At 43.2% G+C, this 21,011-nt stretch overlaps 1 protein-coding gene across 3 annotated transcripts in view; it reads left to right on the top strand.

The window, feature by feature from the left end:
* Positions 1-1,810: 1,810 nt before the first annotated feature.
* Bms1 (BMS1, ribosome biogenesis factor) overlaps positions 1,811-21,011 on the top strand; it is a 36,422-nt gene continuing 17,221 nt past the window's right edge. For 2 of the 3 annotated variants that reach the window (XR_377435.4, XM_017321497.2), the window contains exons 1-12: positions 1,811-2,325; positions 2,996-3,204; positions 4,035-4,225; positions 5,071-5,150; positions 7,694-7,882; positions 8,392-8,534; positions 9,537-9,658; positions 9,938-10,131; positions 13,463-13,602; positions 16,273-17,033; positions 17,256-17,357; positions 18,367-18,524. Coding sequence is in view for 2 of the 3 variants with exons in the window: in XM_017321497.2 (XP_017176986.1) it covers positions 3,029-3,204; positions 4,035-4,225; positions 5,071-5,150; positions 7,694-7,882; positions 8,392-8,534; positions 9,537-9,658; positions 9,938-10,131; positions 13,463-13,602; positions 16,273-17,033; positions 17,256-17,357; positions 18,367-18,524 (2,256 nt within the window). In the remaining variant the exon portion in view is untranslated. The remainder of the gene's footprint in view (positions 2,326-2,995; positions 3,205-4,034; positions 4,226-5,070; positions 5,151-7,693; positions 7,883-8,391; positions 8,535-9,536; positions 9,659-9,937; positions 10,132-13,462; positions 13,603-16,272; positions 17,034-17,255; positions 17,358-18,366; positions 18,525-21,011) is intronic. The other variant, NM_194339.1, reaches the window with a different exon arrangement.

Raw genomic sequence — 21,011 nt, 5'->3', positions numbered from 1 at the left:
TTGCTACTCCCTTAATTCAACTTAATCTCCTCCAACACAGGATTCAGCTTCCTTTCACTTCCTGGTGACATCAGGAGGCAGGGGCAGACAAATCTCTGAGTTCAAAGAGCAAATTTCTACAGAGCAAATTTCAAGCAGCCAGGGCTATACAGAGAAACTCTGGCTTGAACCTCTCCCCCACCACAAAATAGTATCAGTGAACAAAATGGCCTTATCTAGTGTCATAAATGTGACTTGTCTATTTAACTAGAGATACAAACTGTTCACTCAAAAGTTTTTTTATTTATTGAGGATTACATAGAACACATTTTCTAATATTTCAGGACTCACGAGAGCTTACCCCCAGAGAGATACCACATTTGTCATGCACACCAAGCCCCAGCATACTCAAATGTCAACATTCACACCACACGCCTTCAGGCACCTTAACTCCAGTGTCTCAGAATTAAAGTGGATCCCATTCCCTATGTCAAAGGCCATGTCTCTCACCCAACCCCCGTCCACTAACTCCCAGCATCTTTGGGCATCTACTTTGTAACAGAATGTTCTGCAGCTCCATATCTTAGCCATTGCGTTCTAAGCAACCATTTGGGGATAATGAAACAAACATGCTAAAATCTCTTTAGTATGCCTATGAAAAATGTCCTTAGTGTTTAGTGCCTTAAGAAAACTAACTGACTAGTTGTCTAGTTACCTCTCAATGTCAACTTGACACAGTCCAGAGTCATATGATGGTCCAATAAGAAAGTCTCAGTTAAGGAATTGCATAAATCTGATTGGCTTATAGGTATGACTGGAGGGCTGGACTTGATTATTAATTGATTTAGGATAGCCAGGCCCACTATGGGTACCACCATTCCCTGGGCAAGTGATACTGTGCTATGTAAGAAAATAAGGCAAGCATAAGCCTAATGAGTGAGTTAGCAAGCACTATGGTGTCTGCCCTGAGTTCTTCCAGCGTTGGACTGTATGAGAAATTTCTCATAGGCCTCATTTGGTGGTTCAGCTAGGGGGATAGTTGCCAGGCAGGATGACCCTGTCACAGGTTGGGACTGAGGGCTGTTTGACTTGTTCAATAGACACCTCTGTCAGCCATTTGTCCTCAGTTTGCGATCTTACATTCCAATCCTTTTGTTGATGATAAAGGGCAATGTAGTCTTTTCTATAACTACTTCCTGCAGAAATTGGGGCGTTGCTCTGGAATGTGCAGAAAGGCTAGAATGATGGTCACTGGAATGATAGTCAAAGGATGGGGAGAGAGAAATAGGAGGGCCAACCTCACAAACTATCATTTGCTAAACCTTTGATTTTGTTTCATAATTTCCATATGAACCTTTAGAGCTGTTTTGTGTTGGTGTGCTATTAAAAGGTACAAAATGGGAGACTTTGAGGCAACTGAACCCATGTTCTTGGCTCATTGAGGTGAGAGCTGTGTTTTGCATGAACATGCTATTTTGTGGGAACCTGAATCCGTATTCCCAGGCCGCAGTCACTCTTATTTGGCGCAAGGAAAAAACCCTACTTCTTATTCTCCTTGAGATGAGCTCAGTTTTGAGTCCAGCATAACTGTAGCAAATAACCGGGACTGGGGGTTTGAGGGCTATTCCCCAGGACTGGACTGAGTCCTGGGGATGCAAGGCTGAGCACAGAGACACAAGACACACGACACACATAGCCACACATGCACACAAAATGGCAAGCTAAGACGTTTTCTGAAGAAAACGCCCTCTCCAGGAGCACAGAGGAGCACCCTGCCCTCAGCCCGTCGGTCCTGGCACAAGAGGGCAGCAGAGCGCTGAAAACCCGTGAGGACAGCTCTGGCAGCGGTGACAGGGAGCGGTAGCCTAGCGGATGGGGCGGCGGAATTCACAGCTTTCAAGTTGGGACTGGCGATGACTCGGGCGTCCTTCCAGCGTTCCTCTGCTACTCAAATAAGCGGGCCAGGGCCCAGCGCCGCGCGGATCCTCTGAAGCCAGGTCGCGCTGGCTGAGAGCCCGACTCTCAGAGTGGCTGGGACCCGAAGGAGAGGGCAGTCCGTGCGAAATCTGAAAGTGCGCTTGCGCAACCCTCAGCCAACCCAGAGCTTACTTCCGGCTTTCCCCTGAAAGTCGTCCGTCCACGGGTTCCTTTTTTTCCCCTCTTCTTTGCTCGTTTCCCTCCGACGGGTACAAGCAGAAGGACAGTTTCCGCTTCCGGCGTCGTGCTTGCGGGCTGGAGCGGTTGCTGCCGTGAGTCCGAGTGCTTTCGCGAGCCCCGTCGGCTTCCCGGTTCGGTCGGTCCTCGACCTCCCGACAGGCTGCTCCCAGGCTGCGTCTGGGCTGGAAGGCAAGTTTCTCGGCCGCCGGAGAGGTGCTCCCGGGAGTGTGGAGGGCGTGGGTTCGTGCAGTGCTGGATGGGGAGCGGGTCACTCGAGCAGGGAGGGCTCCTGCCCAGCTCGGCTGCGTGTTCTTCTCCCAGCAAAAATAGATCACCGGGAGGGGAAAATGTGCTTCCTCCAGGAGCTGAGAGGCGAGTCTGCTCAGCACTGTTCGGATGTCTTAAACTTGTATGTTTGTTTTCGTTTTAAGTTAAAAGGACACTTCAGCCTAAGCTACCTAGAATAGTAGGCACTAGTCACGTGCGACTAAGTTTAAAATTAATTTAAACTTAAGATAGTTTTCAGTTTCCGAAGGTACGCTTGAAATTCTCTGTAACCACGTGTAGTTCACAAGGCTTCTGTACTGAGAACAGCAGGTAGGATGTATTTCTGTCATTACAAAAAATGAGCACTGTCGAAATGGCTTCAACATAAAACATAAGAAGGATAGTGTTGGTGCTGCTAACTCTTATACTTTATGGCGTAAGAAAGGGACGTGAATTTGAAGATACTGGCTAAACATTTTCTACCTCCATTCAATGAACAAATACATCAGCACTTAAGTAAATTAAATTACTGCCCTCCTGTGTTACCCTGATTATAATTGATTACCACCACCGTCCTCCCTGTTCCGTGTAGGTAAGACTTATTTGTAGTAGATAAATAGCCACCATGGAGACCAAGGACCACAAGAAACATAGGAAGAAGCACAGTGGGCCTAAAGCTGAGAAGAAAAAGAAACGGCACCTGCAAGACCTACAGCTTGGAGATGAAGAGGATGCCCGGAAGAGAAACCCCAAAGCTTTCGCAGTGCAGTCAGCTGTGCGGATGGCGAGGTCCTTTCACAGGTGTGTTTACCTGGGGTTAGTGGGTCTTCCCTTAAGTACTGGGAGCCTCTCCCAGATGGCATTTGCCTTGTGAGTCTTAACTCAGGTCTGAAGGACGTAGGCATGCCATAGTAGGCATGCCGTATGGCTTTTCCTAAAATGTCAGAGCTCTGTCAAAGAAACATTTTCCCTCTAACACCTGCCCTTTGCCTTTCCCCACTTTTTTCTTTGTTTTCTTTCTTTCTGTCCTTCTTTCTTTCTTGTCCAAGAAGAAGAATTTACACAATTTAGATCACACACAAAAAAATCTCCTAAACTTTGCATATCTCCATGGCAGTTAAAGTGTTGGTGGTTCCCCCCCAATACTTTTAATGTAAAATACTAAAATAACTGTATTTAGGGAGATAATAATATATAGCCAGCAGTTTTCTTTAAATGTTACCTAATTGAATTCTTTCAACAGCATTAAGAAGTTAGGAATTATTCTCATCTGTGGATAAGAAAACAGATTCAGAGCACAAGTTCAATAGCCAGTTGATAGAACATTTACCCTGTCTCCTACACCTGACTTGTTTTATAACATCTCGTCACTATGGTTCCCCTTAATTCTCTTAAACATTAAAGCCAAGTCAGTGTCATGATGTGTTTGATTATTAACTTTATTTTTTAGTCATCTGTTTTATCTTTACTGAAGAATAACTTTTGGGTGAGGAGGGGGTTAGAAGTTAACCGGTTAAAATAAAGTTAATTGGATCCATGTATTATCTGGTCTCTATACCATCTGGACTTTTAAAAGATCTTTTGTGTTTTGGAAGTAAACTTTGTTTTGTTTTATTTTTGTAAACACATAGGACTCAGGACTTAAAGACGAAAAAGCATCACATTCCAGTGGTTGACAGAACTCCACTGGAGCCCCCACCAATAGTGGTAGTGGTGATGGGACCTCCAAAAGTTGGAAAGAGCACTTTGATACGATGCCTGATTCGGAATTTTACCAGACAGAAATTGAGTGAGATCAGAGGCCCTGTGACAATTGTGTCAGGTAGGGAGTGCCTCCATAGACTGCTGTGCCAAGGGATTGCTGTTTGGTCAAACAGAATATATAACACCGATGTTGTTACATCCGATTACCACATGGTTGCTTTTACTGACTTGCCTGTAACTCAGAAGGTAACTTCTCAGACATACAATGCTGATGTGCACCTCCTCAGTCTGACTGCTTGGTCTGCTTTGCCAAGTGTGCTTCGTGGAAAGGCCTAGGACTGGGTCTTGTTACTGTGAGCCCATTCATTTAACAATAAGTGAGCTCCCATATACCCCACACATCACTTTCCTTCTCAAAGCTACTCTGCGATAATTTGTGCACTTTTGTTTGTTTTTGTATTTGAAGCAGGGTCTCTCTATGTAGCTCTGGTTCTCCTGGAACTTGGTATATAGACCAGGCTGACCTCCAGTCTGGCTCCAGAGTGCTGGGATTAGATTTTGGGTGCTTCAGTGAGAGAAGATGAAGTAAATTCTCCAAATGGTAATGTTAGGAACTGAAGTGCCTTGTTAAAGAAGTGATGGAGTAGGACATTTCTTTATCTTTGGGACATCCTTGATCACTGTGTTTATAGTAATAGTACAGGAGCATATGCCTGTCCCGTGGACATGCTGCTAGGTTAGGTTTGATGGTTTTAGCTGTATTGAGAGTGTAGAGATTTTGATGGAGATAAAGAGAGTGGCCTGTAGCTCAGCAGGATCATGGGCATTAGTTATAAACTGTCTAGAGTTGTACTGTAAAGGTATGTGGTATTTTACAGTTAAAAACAAGAACATTATAAAGTTAATGGATAGGGTATTCTCAAGTTTTTTTAAAATGTAAAAGTTTCATCCTTGTACTTACAGGTAAAAAGCGCAGACTTACAATTATTGAGTGTGGGTGTGACATCAATGTAATGATTGATCTAGCTAAAGTAGCAGATCTGGTAAGTCAATAGGGTGACCTGGGTTCCCAATGGAGAGTGTGACAATGTGATGGGTTATTTATCTCATTTGCAAGGAAATACTTGTGATTATTCAGGAAAGATAGGATAGAAGTGGTTGAAATTATGGCAACCATTGATACTGTCAAAAAAATGGAATGTGCATGAACACATTCTCAAACCTAAAGAAATGCATAGGGTGAGAAAATATTGGACAATATTAGTATATGATACACACATGCACACATATGTACAAGACAGGATTATATCGATACATACATACACATATACATGTATAAGACAAGATTGTCAGTGCACACATGCACGCACACATATACTTGCTTGCACAATGCCTGCCATTTCTTGAATGCTTCCTAGATACTATGCTAACGGCTTTCTGTCAATTTAGTTCACATAACCACTAATGTGCTCCTTCAGGTATTATGTGCACTTTACGTATAATGAAATTGAGGCTCCTAACAGTTAAGGTCATTGTTTTGGGATGAACCCTTCCTATTTCTTTCTTGTTTTGTTTTGAGACATGATTTCGCTGTAGTCCTAGCTGTCCTGGAACTACTCTGTAGACCAGGCTGTTCTCAAACGCAGAGATCCACCTGCCTCTGCCTCCTGAGTGCTGGGATTAAGACAGGTGCTAGGATTGAGCGGGAATCGCCATTCCCTTTTCTTTTTGAGCATAAGTTTTCGTTTTGTAGGATCTTCGTTGTCTCACTGTTTGAATGCTTCCCACGTTTGTATACAGAATTGGGTGGTTTTTATCCTCCATTATCCCGTAACTCCCCCTCTCCTACTGAAATCCTCCCAACGAGACCCCTTTGATGCCTTTTTGAGTTTTTGTTTTGTTTTATTTTGTTTTGTTTTTTAAGACAGGGCATCTCTGTATGGCCCTGACTGTCCTGAAGCTCATTATGTAGACTAAACTGGTCTCAAACTCAGGGATCCACCTGCCTCTGCCTCCTGAGTGCCGGAGCAAAGGTGTCTGCCACCCACCTTAGCTGATGACTTTATAGCTACTTAGTTAAGGATTTATTTGACTCACTGTGCTTAATTATGACTGCTTATGTGAGTCAGGTTCTTTACTGGAACCCTGGCTCCTCTTCCCAGCATCCAGTAACTTCCCATAGTACATGAAGGAATGCTGATGGTCTCAGTCTTGTCCAGGTCACAGTGAGTTTTTGAGTACACTCTTCCCCAACTTGTGGCTTTTTATCCTTTCACCCTGTCTTCTGCAGTACTCCTGAGCTGTGGAGAAGGAGGTACAGTAACACTGATGTCCTGTTTAGGGCATGCATTCTACAGTTGTTTGACCAGCCATGAATTATTAACTGCCACCACTTGCAAAAAGGATCTCTGAAAAAGGATAAGAGTCAGACTAATCAATTTTCTTGTTTGTTTGTTTGTTTGTATTTTGTTTTGTTTCATTTTTGATTCCTGACACAGGGTCTAACTGTGAGCCCTGAGTGCTGGCCTATAACCTGTTATATATACCAGGCTAACCCCAAACTCAGAATACTCCATGTCTCTGTCTCCCATAAATATAACTACTTAGAGGGCAGTCTGACACTGTGTCCTTTTAACAAAACACCAGCAGTAGATTCTCCTCGAGAGCCTGTGACCTCTCCAGCCACAGGCTCTCAACCAGGTTTACAGTGCTAGGCCTGAGTTCTATAGAACTGGCCTCAGATCCAGTCAAACAGCAGTTGATTACCCGCACAGTGGCCATCTGAGTGTGAACATGACTTGCCTGGCAGGCCAACATGGTAGCTGGGGTCACAGCTGGGAAGATGGTTGGTGATTTCCCCACGTCTCTCTGGCAACTGTACATTCCATAGGATTCCCAGTCTTACTGGTTATGCTATGGTCAGGGTTTAGCAATAGAAAACCTATACAGTACTAATTACAGGAAACACACAGAGCCTGAGGGGCTTTTGAACTGGTGGTTTTCACTACTTTTTTTTTTTTTAAAGCTGACCCTTAAGGATAACAGAACTGTGTGTTTGTGTGTGTGTTTAAGATTATTTTATTTTATTTTATTTTATGTATATGAATGGTTTGCTTGCATGTGACTCTGTGCACCCTTTGCACATCTGGTGCCTGCAGAGGTGACAAGAGGGTGTTGCATCCCCTAGAACTGGAGTTACAGATGTTTGTGAACTGCCATGTGGGTGCTGGGAATTGAACCTGGGTCTTCTGTAAAAACAAATGCTCTAACTGTTCAGCCATCTCTCTCTGACCACATCAACCTATACTGATTTTTAAATATATATATATTTAAATTTGGGAGTTACTCAAGTGTTACTCTTAGTACAATGTAGAATAAGCCTTGTGTTTTTAAAATGACTGAAATACTAATAATTTTGTAAATTTGAGGATATGAATGTTAATGGAGATATCTTTTGTGACATTCTTTTGAATATTTAAGAAAACAAGTGAGTGGCTTGATGTGACCATGGGCCATAATTTGCTGACTCTTGGTCTGGGGGGAAGTATTTTCATGGCTTCATTGAGAAATTGTGTTCTGTTTTTAGGTGCTAATGCTTATAGATGCCAGCTTTGGGTTTGAGATGGAGACATTTGAGTTTCTAAACATCTGTCAAGTACATGGCTTTCCTAAAATTATGGGAGTTCTCACCCATTTGGACTCCTTCAAGCATAACAAGCAACTTAAGAAGACAAAGAAGCGTTTAAAGCACAGATTCTGGACAGAAGTCTACCCGGTAGGAGGAAAATTATTATTGGATCCTATCAGTTTTAGTCCTTTAAAGTAGCCAGAGTGAAGAGCTATTCATAACAGCTCTAGGGTGTTCCTGTATGCATGTGTTTGTAGCCCTTGGCCTGTTCCCTCCACATGGTCTTTGTCAGGTCCTCTTGGTGTATCGAGTTTGCTTCTGTGCATACACATGAGACAGTGCACTCTGTTGGTCATGGTTTGATGCAGTGCTTCAGAAGTCTCTGCTAGCTAAGGACCAGGACCTACCACTTCTCCTTTTTGTACCGCTGTGGCCTGTTGGTCACAAAATCCTTTCTCTGCTCAGGAATCTCCGTGCCTTCTCCACATATGCCAGTGCTTAATTGAGAGGAGTTTGCTTTGTGAGGCCTTCACGTGACACATGCTGAAGAAGGCAGCCAGCTTTGAAAACACCAAACAGTAACTTCCATTGACCTTGCTTTCTATGCTATTGACATAGGTTTAATTGACATTCATTCTTTCTTTTTTTCTGTTTAGGGCGCCAAGCTATTCTACCTTTCTGGAATGGTGCATGGAGAGTATCAGAACCAAGAGATTCACAACCTGGGCCGGTTTATTACAGTTATGAAGTTTAGGCCTCTCACATGGCAGACTTCTCATCCTTACATCTTGGCAGACAGGTAAAATACTAGTGTGAATTTCTTTCTTCCTGGTCTGTTTCTTTTTAACTCAAATTTTAAGATTTAAGAAAGGTCAGTGATAGTACCTATTGCCTGCATCACCGGAAGGTGCGATGCTTTGGAGTGGATAATTATGGAATGTTTGCAGTGTTTGGAGTACAGATCAATGCATAGAGGGCTGAGTTCCAACATTGTCCTTTTGTTTTCTTTTTCCTCATCTTTATTGTTTTGTTTGGCTTTTTTTTTTTTTTTTTTTGAGACCGGGTTTCTCTGTGTGGCCCTGGCTGTCCTTGAACTTGCTCTATAGACCAGGCTGACCTTGAACTCAGGGACCCGCCTGCCTCTGCCTCCTGCCTCCTGCATCTGCCTCTGCCTCTGCCTCGGGATTAAAGGCATTGTCACTGCTATCTGACTTTTTTTTTTCCTTAACAACACAAAAAATGCAGATAATAGAAAAAGGAAAGATTTTGGGGCATCTGCGATGGTGTCCTTGTGCCCAGGGCTCTAGTCACCCAGCACCTGTTTTGTGTTTTTCTTCAAGCTTTCTTACCCCATAGTACCATTCTTTAGAGGAATCCAAGCTCACCAAAGGCCTCAGCCAGCAGACCAATCTTAACTTTCCAGTAAAGAATGTTTCTGAGCCTGTGCTCTGCTTTTCCCTGACCCAGTGAGGGTGTCTGTCGTCTCCCTTAGAAGTGCCTTGTGGAGTGCATCGCGTATCTGCGGAGCCCGGTGGAAGCAGTCATGCTTGGCTGCCTGTCCTGTGGTGCAGCCCTTGCTTCCTTGTTTCTGGGTTTTGTAGTTTTCTGAATGATGTGTTTAAGGAGCGAGGCTTGGTTTTGTGGTGTTTGAGATCAAGCTCTGGGTTTGATCTTGCTGCCCAGTGTTGAACCACTGAGAGCACAGGCTCTCAGTCTGTGAACAGGAGTTGTCAACACATGAAGAGAAGTATACGTACTTTTTATGTTCTTTCCTGCCATGTGACTGTATTTTATTTCCTAGGATGGAAGACTTGACAAATCCTGAGGCTATCCGCACAAACGTCAAGTGTGACCGAAAGGTGTCTCTTTATGGTTATTTACGAGGGGCCTACCTGAAAAATAACAGCCAGATCCACATGCCAGGTATCGTCTGCTCTAAAGCACTTGATGTTTGTCACCCTCTTGTCACACTGAGCAAGGCAGAGCCGTATTCTGGAATTTTTAAAGATAACCCAGCTATGCATCATCTGCCAAGTGCTGATTGAGTGCAGTTATCTAGCTAGCAAGGCCCACTGCTTAGTGCCTTTTCTGTGTCCTGCCTCGTGCCTTCAAACACGGGAATGTTTTTCCAGTAGTCGATACCGGTTTGTTTTCTGAATGTTTGACTTGTTGCCAAGTTGCTTCCTGGGTTCTGTCTTCCAGGCGTGGGGGATTTTGTCGCCAGTGATGTCAGTTTTCTCCCAGACCCCTGCGCTCTTCCGGAACAGCAGAAGAAGCGCTGTTTGAATGAGAAGGAGAAACTGGTTTACGCGCCTCTCTCTGGGGTTGGGGGTGTGCTGTACGACAAAGATGCTGTCTATGTCGACCTAGGTGGCAGCCATGGCTTCCAGGCAGCGGTAAGAAGTGCTCTCTTCTGAATTATTCTCCACGAATCTTTTCCTATCAAATAGCGTGTTCATATTCTTACTGAAGCTTTTTTCTTTTAATTGAAGTTTATAATAAAACAACTGATTATAAAAGTGTTTTCTTTCCATTGAACCAAGAGAAAATACAAATACTATCCTTCATACTCTTCAGATTTGAAGTGCTCAGTTGTTGGCACGACTGCCAGCACGATGCCTGTCCGCGCTCGTCTTCCTAGAAGACTGCAGTGCTTTCTAGGTCTACAGTGCTCCTTTAGTCAGTCAGTCAGTCTGTCTATCTCTTTTATAACCCTGGGTGGGGTGGTATGTACGAATGAGTGTGTTTGTCTGTGTAAGTAATTGGTGATGTTTTTATTAAAAATCAAAATTAAATCACATTCCCTCTTCCCTTTTCCTCCAACTCCTTCAATTCCCTCTTCCCTAAATATCTGGCCTCTTTTTCTTTGATTATTATTGTTGCTTATAAATATATTCTTGTGTGTAAATACACATATATAAGTATAACTGAGTCCATTTGATGGTATTTGCGTGTATTTGAGTTTCGGGCTAACCACATTGTATGGGATAATTACTTAGGGGACTCATCTCTGGGTAAGACTAACTCTTTCTCCCTCAGCAGGCATCAGTTGCTTGTAGTTCTTTGTCTGCTGATGGGACGTGAGGTTCCCCCACCACATTAGCATGTCTATTGGTGGTATCCTTGTGCAGTCTTGATTAGGCAGCCATATTGTTGAGGTTTCAGGGCTGTAGCTTCCCTGTCATTTCTAGGAAACAGTCTTATCCACAGAACTCCAGGGACTTGGGTTCTTAGAAATCTTTCTGCACCCTCTTAGATGTTCTGTGAACCTTAGGTCAGGAGTTGTAGTGTAGATATGTCTGTTAGGACTGGGCTCTCAACCAATCTGTTGATCTGTTGAACTGGCATTGTGGGCAGTTTATAGCTTTCTATAATGGTCTCTATTTGGTATAAAGAGAGGTTCCTTTGATGGGGTGTGATAGCTACCCTTGTCTGTGGGGATAAGGATATGTTTTAGAATGCACTTGATAGTCTTGCTGGTGTAGTGAAGTGGTAGTAGTAAGTCCTCTAAAATCTATGACTTATTAGCCCCTAGTTGGTTAGCTTGCCACTGCCAGGCATGGTTTCCCTCCAATTGATCAGGCCTTAAGTCCAGTTAGGCAGCTGTAGGTTATTGGCCAGATATACGTTTTGGAATTACACTTTTAGGAACATCTTGCTACATTCGTCATTGTTGTGCTTCATTGGCATCACAGCTGGGCAGGACTATTCGTTGCTTCCTTCTCTTGGCTTGCTTAGTATTTTCTGGTGCTATGAAAGCTAGGCCTTAGGAAGGAGCTTTCAGGTTGGATCCAGTTTGAATCCTCTGACTTCTGTGCCCTAAGTATGCAGTATCTTTGGCAATAGGGACCTTCAACCTCAGAGAAGCAACCAAGGGCAACAGCAATGGCCTATATTGTAGGAGTCACTTGGACTCCCCTGACCAACCACTCAGGTGGAAATGTCTCATCCTGGGTATTGGGGTTTTGTTAGATAGCCTGTGGCTCTTGTGGAGAACAGTGTCACACTAAGTGGCATACTTCACTTAAGATCTTTAATCGGGTGCGTGTGTGTGTGTGTGTGTGTGTGTGTGTGTGTGAGAGAGAGATACATGTACATGTACTTGTATGTGTTATGAACAATTTAGGTAGATATAAAATAGTGACTTCTTGAGGCTTTACTAAGCATCCTTTGTTAATTATCCTCCTTTCCTGTTGAACGTCCCTAGGTTAGAGCCACATGTGTTTTTAAGACATTTGAGATAGGGGCTGGTGAGATGGCTCAGTGGGTAAGAGCACCCGACTGCTCTTCCGAAGGTCCGGAGTTCAAATCCCAGCAACCACATGGTGGCTCACAACCATCCATAATGAGATCTGACTCCCTCTTCTGGAGTGTCTGAAGACAGCTACAGTGTACTTACATATAAATAAATAAATCTTAAAAAAAAAAAAAAGACATTTGAGATACTCTTCTTGTTTTGAAATACTTATTTGATATTTTTATATATGTGTATATTATATATCACCCCAATTACTTTCTCGTCCCTCACCCTAGTGGACGCCTTTTCAGTAAGTCCTCCTCTTTTGCTGACATGTTTTACCTAACTGTGACTTGTTCTGGCATGTGTATGTGATGGATTTTAGCAGTTCTCACACGTGCTTCCCTCCCTCATAGCCACTCTCCTTTCCTGATGAAACTCTTTCCAGCTGGCCATTTTTTATAATCACCCACTGAGTTTATTTAGGGTTATTTGCCTGAGAATAGATTTGGAGTTGTTTTTTTACAAGACCTAGATTAGAGAGGTTAAGAGCACTGCTTCCTCCACCAGAGATTGTGGGACCTTTCCAGCACCCACATGGTGGCTCACAACTGACTGTTACTCCAGTTCCAGGGAAATCGACGCCCTCTTCAGACTTCTGCAGGCCTAAAAGTATGCAAGTGGTACAGGGATGAGAATGTGCAGGCAAAACACCCTTACTCGTACAAAACAAACAAACCAAACCACAGATTCCGCCCTCAGCAGCCATTTGCTCCTCCAGGAGGAATGGGGCCTCATGAAGCTTGCCCTGTCCCTAATGAGAACATTGACAGACTCCACCTTGTGCAGAAGAGCACAGCTACTGTCAGAGTTCATGACAACAGTGGCCCTACCCTGTGCAGAGGAATGTTGCACAGCAGTTTCTGTCCTCCGGCTCTTGCATTCTTTCTACCCTGTACTCCACAGGGTTCCCTGAGTCTTGGGAGTGGTAGAGACTTTAGATTTTTCTTGGTTTTGAAATAATCTTACTGAGTTGACCTGGTGTTTTCGTAGCTAAGGGCTGTGGTTCCATTGACGCATGATTGACGCATGAACTTGAGAGACACATTGTTGGGAATCAGCTGTAGGCTTTGTCGCCAGTATTTTCTTCTCTCCTTAAAACAGTGAGAAAGGTTTTTAGAACTATAAGATTTTTTTAAATTACTTTTTGTGTCTCTGTGTCTGTTTATATGTATATATGAATGCATGTATGTGTTGTCAGGTGTCCACAAAGGCAGAGATGTCAGATCTCTATGGTGCTGGGATTACTGGTGGCTGTGAACTTCTGGTGTGGGTGCTGTGCTAGAAACTGAATTCTCAGGTCTTATGCATGAGCAGTATGCAGTTGTAACTGCTGAGCTGTCTTTACCTGTGATGAGAAATGATGAAGCCAGTATGTTTCCAGAATCCTCTTGCTTTCCTCACCTGCACAGTTTTCCTGACTTTGACAGGAAGAAACAGGCCCTACGCATGAACTGGTCCAGAGCCTCATCTCCACCCATGCCAGTATCGATGCTAAGATGGCTTCAAGTAGAGTGACACTTTTCTCTGATTCCAAACCTCTGGGGTCAGAAGACATAGATAATCAAGGGTAGGTCTACCATTTTACTAATTTTTTTACATATGTATGTATGTATGTATGTATGTATAACATTTATTTTGTGTGTCTGTCATGCACACAGATTGTCAGAGTTGGTTTTCTGTTTACCATATCAGTTCCAGGAATCAAACTCAGAAAGTCAGGCTTGGCAGCAAGTGCTTTTTACCCAATGACCCACATTACTGGCTCTTTTTCTAATTTTTAATTTTAAAAAGTTAAAAGTAAAAATTATATTACCTACCATTCGTCACAGTCTTTATTTTGATGGGATTTGACTCTAGAATTTTTGGTTTACTGTGAATATTCATCTGTTTCTTGACTTTTTTTACTTACAAAGCATTACATAATATTGTATTTTTAGTAAAAGACAAGACTTGTTTTCAACAGAAGTATTCAGAATAATGTTCAAGTACTATACAAACTTTTCCGCTGATTGCTTTTAATTTTCTAGGAGACCACTTGGATATCTTTTAGTGACTGAAATTCTAGAGTAGTATCTAGATGTTTATTCGGGTTCTGTCCAAAGGCACGTGCCTTATCTCTGAAAGTCTTTCATACATTTTTTTGTTTGTATTACCATGGTAGGTGTCAGCCTGGGCATGTGTGTATGGTAGGTGTCAGCCTGGATGTGTGCGTATGGTAGGTGTCAGCCTGGGCATGTGCTTATGTACCACGCTCCTGAGCGGGTGCTTGCTGAACACTGACTTTGTTCTAACTAATCCTCAAAACCAACCTGAAAATGATAAACTGTTTATTATAGTCTGCATTATTGCCTAGCATGGTAAAATGAAAGGTTTTACAGAGTACATTAAGGGTTACTATGCCCAGGGCTTGAGAGACAGCTCCGTGGTTAAGAGCACTTCCTACTTCTGCTGAGGACTTGGGTTCAGCGCTCACCACCCATCTGTTGCCTCACAAATGCTTGTAACTCCAGGTCCAAGGACTTGTGACACCCTCTGACCACCTTGGCCTCTTCCATGTTCATGGTATACATAAACTCAGTAAGCACACACATGCATATATATAATCTATATTTATAATCTATCATATATAATCTATAATTTAAATATTGTGAGCATTTTCTTTGTCTTTGCATTTTCTTATAGTCATTGTTTTGTTATTAGTGTTTTTCACTTAGGGACTGTTTTAATTTTATCCCATAGCTTTACCATCTCAATGATTCTGTGCCAATTAACAGAACCCAGGTCTTCTGTAAGATCAGTGAGTGTTCTGAACTGCTGAGCTATCTCCTCGGCCCGTATCATCATACTCCACAAACTCAGCAACACAAAGAAGTTGAGTCAGCCGACCCACAGAGCACTGCTCTGAACTCTGGCCAGCTGCCATTCTTTAACAAGGGCTTTCCCTCCCTCCCTGCCTGATTTTTGGATCACGGTTGACTGGATTTGGTTTTGTTTTATGTGTTACCATCTCCTTGCTGTCATTTTTCTCTCATGCCTACATTGTCCTAGATTTGACCCTCAGTGCTGAGTCTCCTGTGTCTTCCTGGCACATCCTCATTAATCTTAGTATGAGCATAGTAGTTTCTGACACAACAGGGCCAGAGTGACCTAGGCTTACACTGCCCTTTGGACCTGGAATCAATTTTGAAGATTGTACTAAACCCTTTTGAATACTTTTCCTAAAATCTAAATTGTTTTGTTTATTTCTTTTTTTTTATTTAAACAATTTTTTTTAATTAGATATTTTCTTCACTTACAATTCAAATCCTATCCCGAAAGTCCCCTATACCCTCCCCCAACCCTGCTCCCCAACCCACCCACTCCCACTTCCTGGCCCTGGCATTCCCCTGTACTGAGGCATAAAAAGTTTGCAAGACCAAAGGGCCTCTCTTCCCAGTGATGGCCGACTAGGCCATTTTCTGCTACATATGCAGCTAGAGACATGAACTCTGGGGGTACTGGTTAGTTCATATTACTATTCCTCCTATAGGGTTACAGACCCCTTCAGCTCCTTGGGTACTTTCTCTAGCTTATCCATTGGGGGCCCTGTGTTCCATCCAGTAGATGACTGTGAGCATCCACTTCTGTATTTGCCAGGCACTGGCATAGCCTCACAAGAGACAGCTATATCAGGGTCCTGTCAGCAAAATCTTGCTGGCATATGCAATAGCATCTGCGTTTGGTGGCTGATTATGGGATGGATCTCCCCCCCCCCCCCCGCGCCCCCCCCCCCATGGGGCAGTCATCTCCCTGTACTGTTTTGTTTATTTCTAATAAGAGTCTCCATGTTCTCTCTATTAGTGCTTTGCAAGTGTGTCATTAGGGAGCTGTGAGTTTGCTTATTAATTATTTACGTGCTTGTCATCAATTTTCCGTGCTGTCTGTGGGACTATGATTGTACTGTTTTCTTTTAAAAATGCTAAGGAATGAACACAGGGATTCTGCGCAGGCTGGCCAGAGTTCTACCAGGAAACTCTGATTCCAGTCCTTTTCAGTCCTTTTTTTTCTTTAAATTTCTGTTCGGGGACAGGGTCTCACTAAGTTACTGAGTGTCATAGGAAGTCTTAACTTACTCTGAGCCCAGGCAGGACTAGAACCTTGAAACCTCCTGCCTTAGCCTTCCATTTCTTTGCATAGTGGACTGGCATTAGCTTCTTACTGCACAGTTTGAATTGGTTTTTATTTACTTGAAATACAGGCTGTGGATGCCGAAAGAGGAAAAGCAGGTGGATGTGGAAACGGGCCGAGTGCGTCGGAAAGCCATTTTTGGAGATACAGAAGATGAGTCTGGAGATGAAGAGAGTGAAGATGAAGAAGACATGTCTGAAGCTGACGGGATGGAACCTGGCTCTAGTGATGATGAGGCGGAAGAGGCAGAGGAAGAAGGTGCTGAGAGCAGCAGCGGTAACTACATGATGGGTAGGGGACGCAAACGACCAAAGCTTGAGGAGCAGGAGGAAGACAGTGAGGCAGACTCGCCAGCGTTTGCTGATAGCGATGATGACCTTGAGAGGAGCTCTGGGGGCGAGGAGGAGGCCGAGGAGGCGGATGAAAGCAGTGCTGACGGTGCCTCCACAGGGGAGAGGGACGCTGGGGAATGCGGCTCTGTTGGAGAAGCTAGTGAGGAGAGCCCGTCAGCAGCCCACCAGTGGAGGCCCCATGCGGATGCACAGAAGCCCTCCCCGGTGAGAAAAGCAGCCCTCACCACTTCTGACTCTGGCCACTGTACAGCCGAGGAGGCGTTTCCATCTGAGGATGAGTCTGAGGACTCTGAGCTCAGTGCAGAGGAAGAAGACTCCGACCACAGAGAGGTTAGGGGGAAGCTTGCACACCCTCTGCGCGACAGCGGACAGAAACCTGCCTCGGAGAGCCTGGTTGATGAGACCAGCGACATTGAAAGTTTACTCAAAGAGGAGGAAGAGTACAAGGAGGACAATAGCAGCTCTGTAGAAACGTCAGGTAATGACTCCACAGAAACGCCAGGCATCCTTACACTGAGTTAGCGCCTCATACCAATTTGGGACTCAGACAGTTGTTATTAACAGGGTGTCTGCACTTTTGAGTCTGCTCTTTGGATTTGTTAACGACTGAAGTATGTCATGAACATGCTTTAGAATGAGTGAACTTTGGAGTTTGAGGCAGGGGCCAGTGAGCATATGTAACCGGGTGTTGGTTTCTCAGGTGCTCTGAAGTGGAAGGAAGACCTTTCCAGAAAAGCAGCAGAGGCCTTTCTCAGGCAGCAGCAAGCAGCTCCGAATCTTCGAAAGCTGATTTATGGGACAGGTAAAGAACTCTGGTTTAGAGCTCAAAATGTTTTAGGTTCATAGAGTATTTTCTGAGAAGGGAAGGAGGGCGTTGACATAAAAATTGGGAGTAGACTTTGACCTGTGTTACTTTTGGCTCAGCTTTTATGTATTTACCAGACATTTTTACAACATATTTTAAGCTTTTTATTTACTTGCTGTGTGTGTGTGTGTACACGTTTATGGTGTGGAGAGCGTTGATGCCAAGTGTATGTGTAGAGGCAGAGGACCAATGTGTGGAGCTGGTTCTCTGTCCACCTTTTATTGGTTTTCAGGATCCAGCTCAGGTCCCCAGGCTGCTGCGCTAAGCGTCCTTACCTGCTGAGCCTTTGTTGGCCTTGGCAGGTATTTACAGTCACGTCACAAGGACTGTAAATTGGTCTCACAACATAGATTGCTCAGATGCTTTGGCAGTGTTAATGAGACTGACATTCGTTATGTCACTTTATAAAGTTCTTCATGAGATTTGTTTGTTAAGTTTAGTGTTGGAACTATGAAAGATGTCCCCCTTGTGAGAATGAGAGCCCTCTTTGCCTATGTTCACTTATTTTTCTAATTTATTAAACTTGTTTATAAGCTCTTTTTGAAAAAAAAGTACAGGTATAAGTTGCCCCTTGATAAGAAAATTGGCAAGTGATCTGTACTAATTTTCATTTAGATTTTGCTTCTAGACATTTAGTGATGGGCAGTTCTAAGGGAGCTGTGCATAGAAGAGCTTTCCCTTTAAATGGCTTCCCCTCCCAGCTCCAATATTTTCACTCCTCCGTGGTCTCTGCTGCTGCTTTGCAAGAGGATAAGTCTCCCAGACATATAAAATGGTAGATTTTTAGCTTTTGGACCTTTTGGCTCTTAGTGAGTGTCCCAGGGATACTACATGTCTATAAGGACCAGAGACCCACAGTCCCTTGAATTCTAGGAAGTGTGGTTTAACTGGTTCAGGGCAATGAGCCTTCTAGGACTGAAGTTTTTATTCTCCTCTTTTTCTTTAGTGACAGAGGATAATGAAGATGAAGATGGAGACCCCGCAGAAGAGCTTGGAGGGCTGTTTCATGTCAGCCAGCCAGATAGAGGGTGCAAGCACAAGGCTGACTCTCTGGACTGCTCCAGATTCCCTGTGGAGGCTCCTCACGACTGGGATTTAGAGGAGGTAACGCTGACTAGTCTGTTGCCTTTGGAAAGAGGCAGCTGGAAGTGTATCCGTGACGGAGAGCTTCCCTAGCATCTCTCAGTCCCCAGCATCCCCTCACCTCCCCACACACAGGGTCAAATGCAGGGAAGTAATCAGATAATTATCTTAGAACGCTTCCTGACTTGAGTATTACATGTTCATCACTGGCTTTTTGTTTCTGTAGGAGATGATTTCCCTGTATCAGAGAGCTTCTTGCACACAAGGAGTAACTGGTTCTGAATTTAACTGGACTCTGAACTTGTGTTGTGTGGACAGGAAATGTTCAGCCAGTGGTGTGGACACTAATGCCTTTCTTTTAAAGCTCAGGGTTGCTCTGGTTCTCTGGGCTCTGTTTTGGTTCCCTATGAATCTTAAGATGTTCTATTTCTGTGAAGAGTGTAGTGGTTATTTTCATTGGGATTGCATTGAATTTGTAAATAACTTGGGTTGGATGGGCATTTTCATAGTATTAACTCTACCAATTCATGAACACGTGATGTCTTTTTACTTTCTAGTCTGTTTCTTCGGTGATTTGACGATTTCATTACAGAGGTCTTTTACCACCTTGGTTAGGTTTATTCCAAGATATTTTATTGACTCCGATGCTGTGGTTAATGGAGAGTAGCCATGTCTTTGTCAGTGGGTGTGGTTTTGATGTATAGGAAAACTACTGATTTTTTTGTTCCATTGATTTTTTTTTTTAAGATTTATTTATTATTTATTATATGTAAGTACACTGTAGCTGTCTTCAGACACTCCTGAAGAGGGCGTCAGGTCTCGTTACAGATGGTTGTGAGCCACCATGTGGTTGCTGGGATTTGAACTCTGGACCTTCGGAAGAGCAGTCGGGTGCTCTTAACCGCAGAGCCATCTCACCAGCCCGTTCCATTGATTTTTTTTACTCTGCCATTTTGCTGAAGTTGTTGTTTTAGAAGTTTTCTGGTGGAAATTTTGGATCTCATGTATAATATATCATTTACAAATAAGAATTGCTTGACTTCCTTTTCTGTTTGTATATCTTTAATTTCCAGCTCTTCCCTTTCTGCTCTGGCTAGTACTGAAAAAGAGTGGGGATAATGGGTGACTCTGTCTCATTTCTGACTTTAATGGAATTGCTTCAGTTTTTCTCTGTTTAGGGTAGTATGGGCTGTGGGTTGTCTCATAGCAGAGTTTGCTGTGTGTGATCTTTTCCTGGTGTCGATCCCTTGATTAGAATGAAGTGCCCTTCTTTGTCTCTTCTGGTTGGTTTTACTTTAAAGTCTGTTTTCTCAGATAATATGGCAATGCCTGCTTGCTTCTTGATCCCATTTTCTTTGGATATTTCTTTCCTTCCTTTCATTTCAGGGAGGTAATTATCCTTAAAACTAAGATGAGTTTCTTGTAGCTAATAGAGGAGTGGATTTTGTTTCTTAACCCAGTCCCCAAGCCTGCAGGCTGTGAATAGAGCTATTATTGAAAAGGTGTATGTAGCTTGTGTCAGTTTATTGCTTTTTTTCTGCTACTCTGATCTCAGCCCTACTTTGTATTTCATTAAATTTTACCTTTGTTTTTTTCCTAGAGTCTCTTGGCTGTTTATTTCCTTCTTCAGTTTAAAGTATTGCTTCCATCTTGGCTGTTTATTTCCTTCTGCAGTTTAAAGTATTGCTTCCAGTATTGTTTCTGTCTGTCTGTCTGTCTGCCTGCTTGCCTGCCTGCCTTCCTTCCTTTCTTTCTTTCTTTCTTTCTTTTTCCTGTTTTTTGGAAATGAAATTTTTTAGGCTGTTTGGATCATGGGACGGTTTTTCTTCTCAGCTCTGGCAGACAGTTTGCTGAGTACAGTCTTCTTGGTTGGCAGTTGTGGTCTTGAGGGGTGCATTGCTCCAGGATCAGAGCATCTTTTGGGAAATCAGGTATTACTCTGGGTTTTCCTTTATAGGAGACTTGTATTGTTTTTTCCTTTTTTCTATATATAGCCGTAGTATTTTGACTGTGATATGCTGTGGGGTGTTTCTTTTCTGGCCTTGTTTGGTGTTCTGTGTGCTTTTTGTATCTGCTTGGGTGTGTCTTTCCTTAATTTGTGGGAGATTTCCTTCTGTGTTCTTCTGGGAGATCTTGTCTGTGTCATTGATATGGGATTCTTTCCCCTCGTTTATGCCTGTAATTAGAAGATGTGGTCCTTTGATAGTGTCCCACATTTCCTGAGTGTTCCTTTCCTGTGCTTTAATATTATTTCATATTCTTGGCTTCTTTCACAGCCCTTCTGTTTTATCTCCCGAGTCCTGACGTTCCATCTTTGGATTCATTTGACCTGATGGGCTTTCCCTTCAGCTTTCTAATCAGGATATTGAGGTTTTTTTTAATTCCATCTTCATTTCAGCTTCTGTTCACTTCAGTGTTTCTCTTTATTGAATTCTGCTTTCAAATTGTGATTTATCTTTATCATTTCATCCATGTATTTGTATTCTCTTGGATATCACTCAGGTGTTT

This window comes from Mus musculus, chromosome 6 (assembly GCF_000001635.26).
Source record: "Mus musculus strain C57BL/6J chromosome 6, GRCm38.p6 C57BL/6J".
Taxonomy (NCBI): Eukaryota; Metazoa; Chordata; class Mammalia; order Rodentia; family Muridae; genus Mus; species Mus musculus.
Note: the sequence above shows the minus strand (reverse complement) of the source record. Positions and strands in the feature narration are given on the sequence as shown.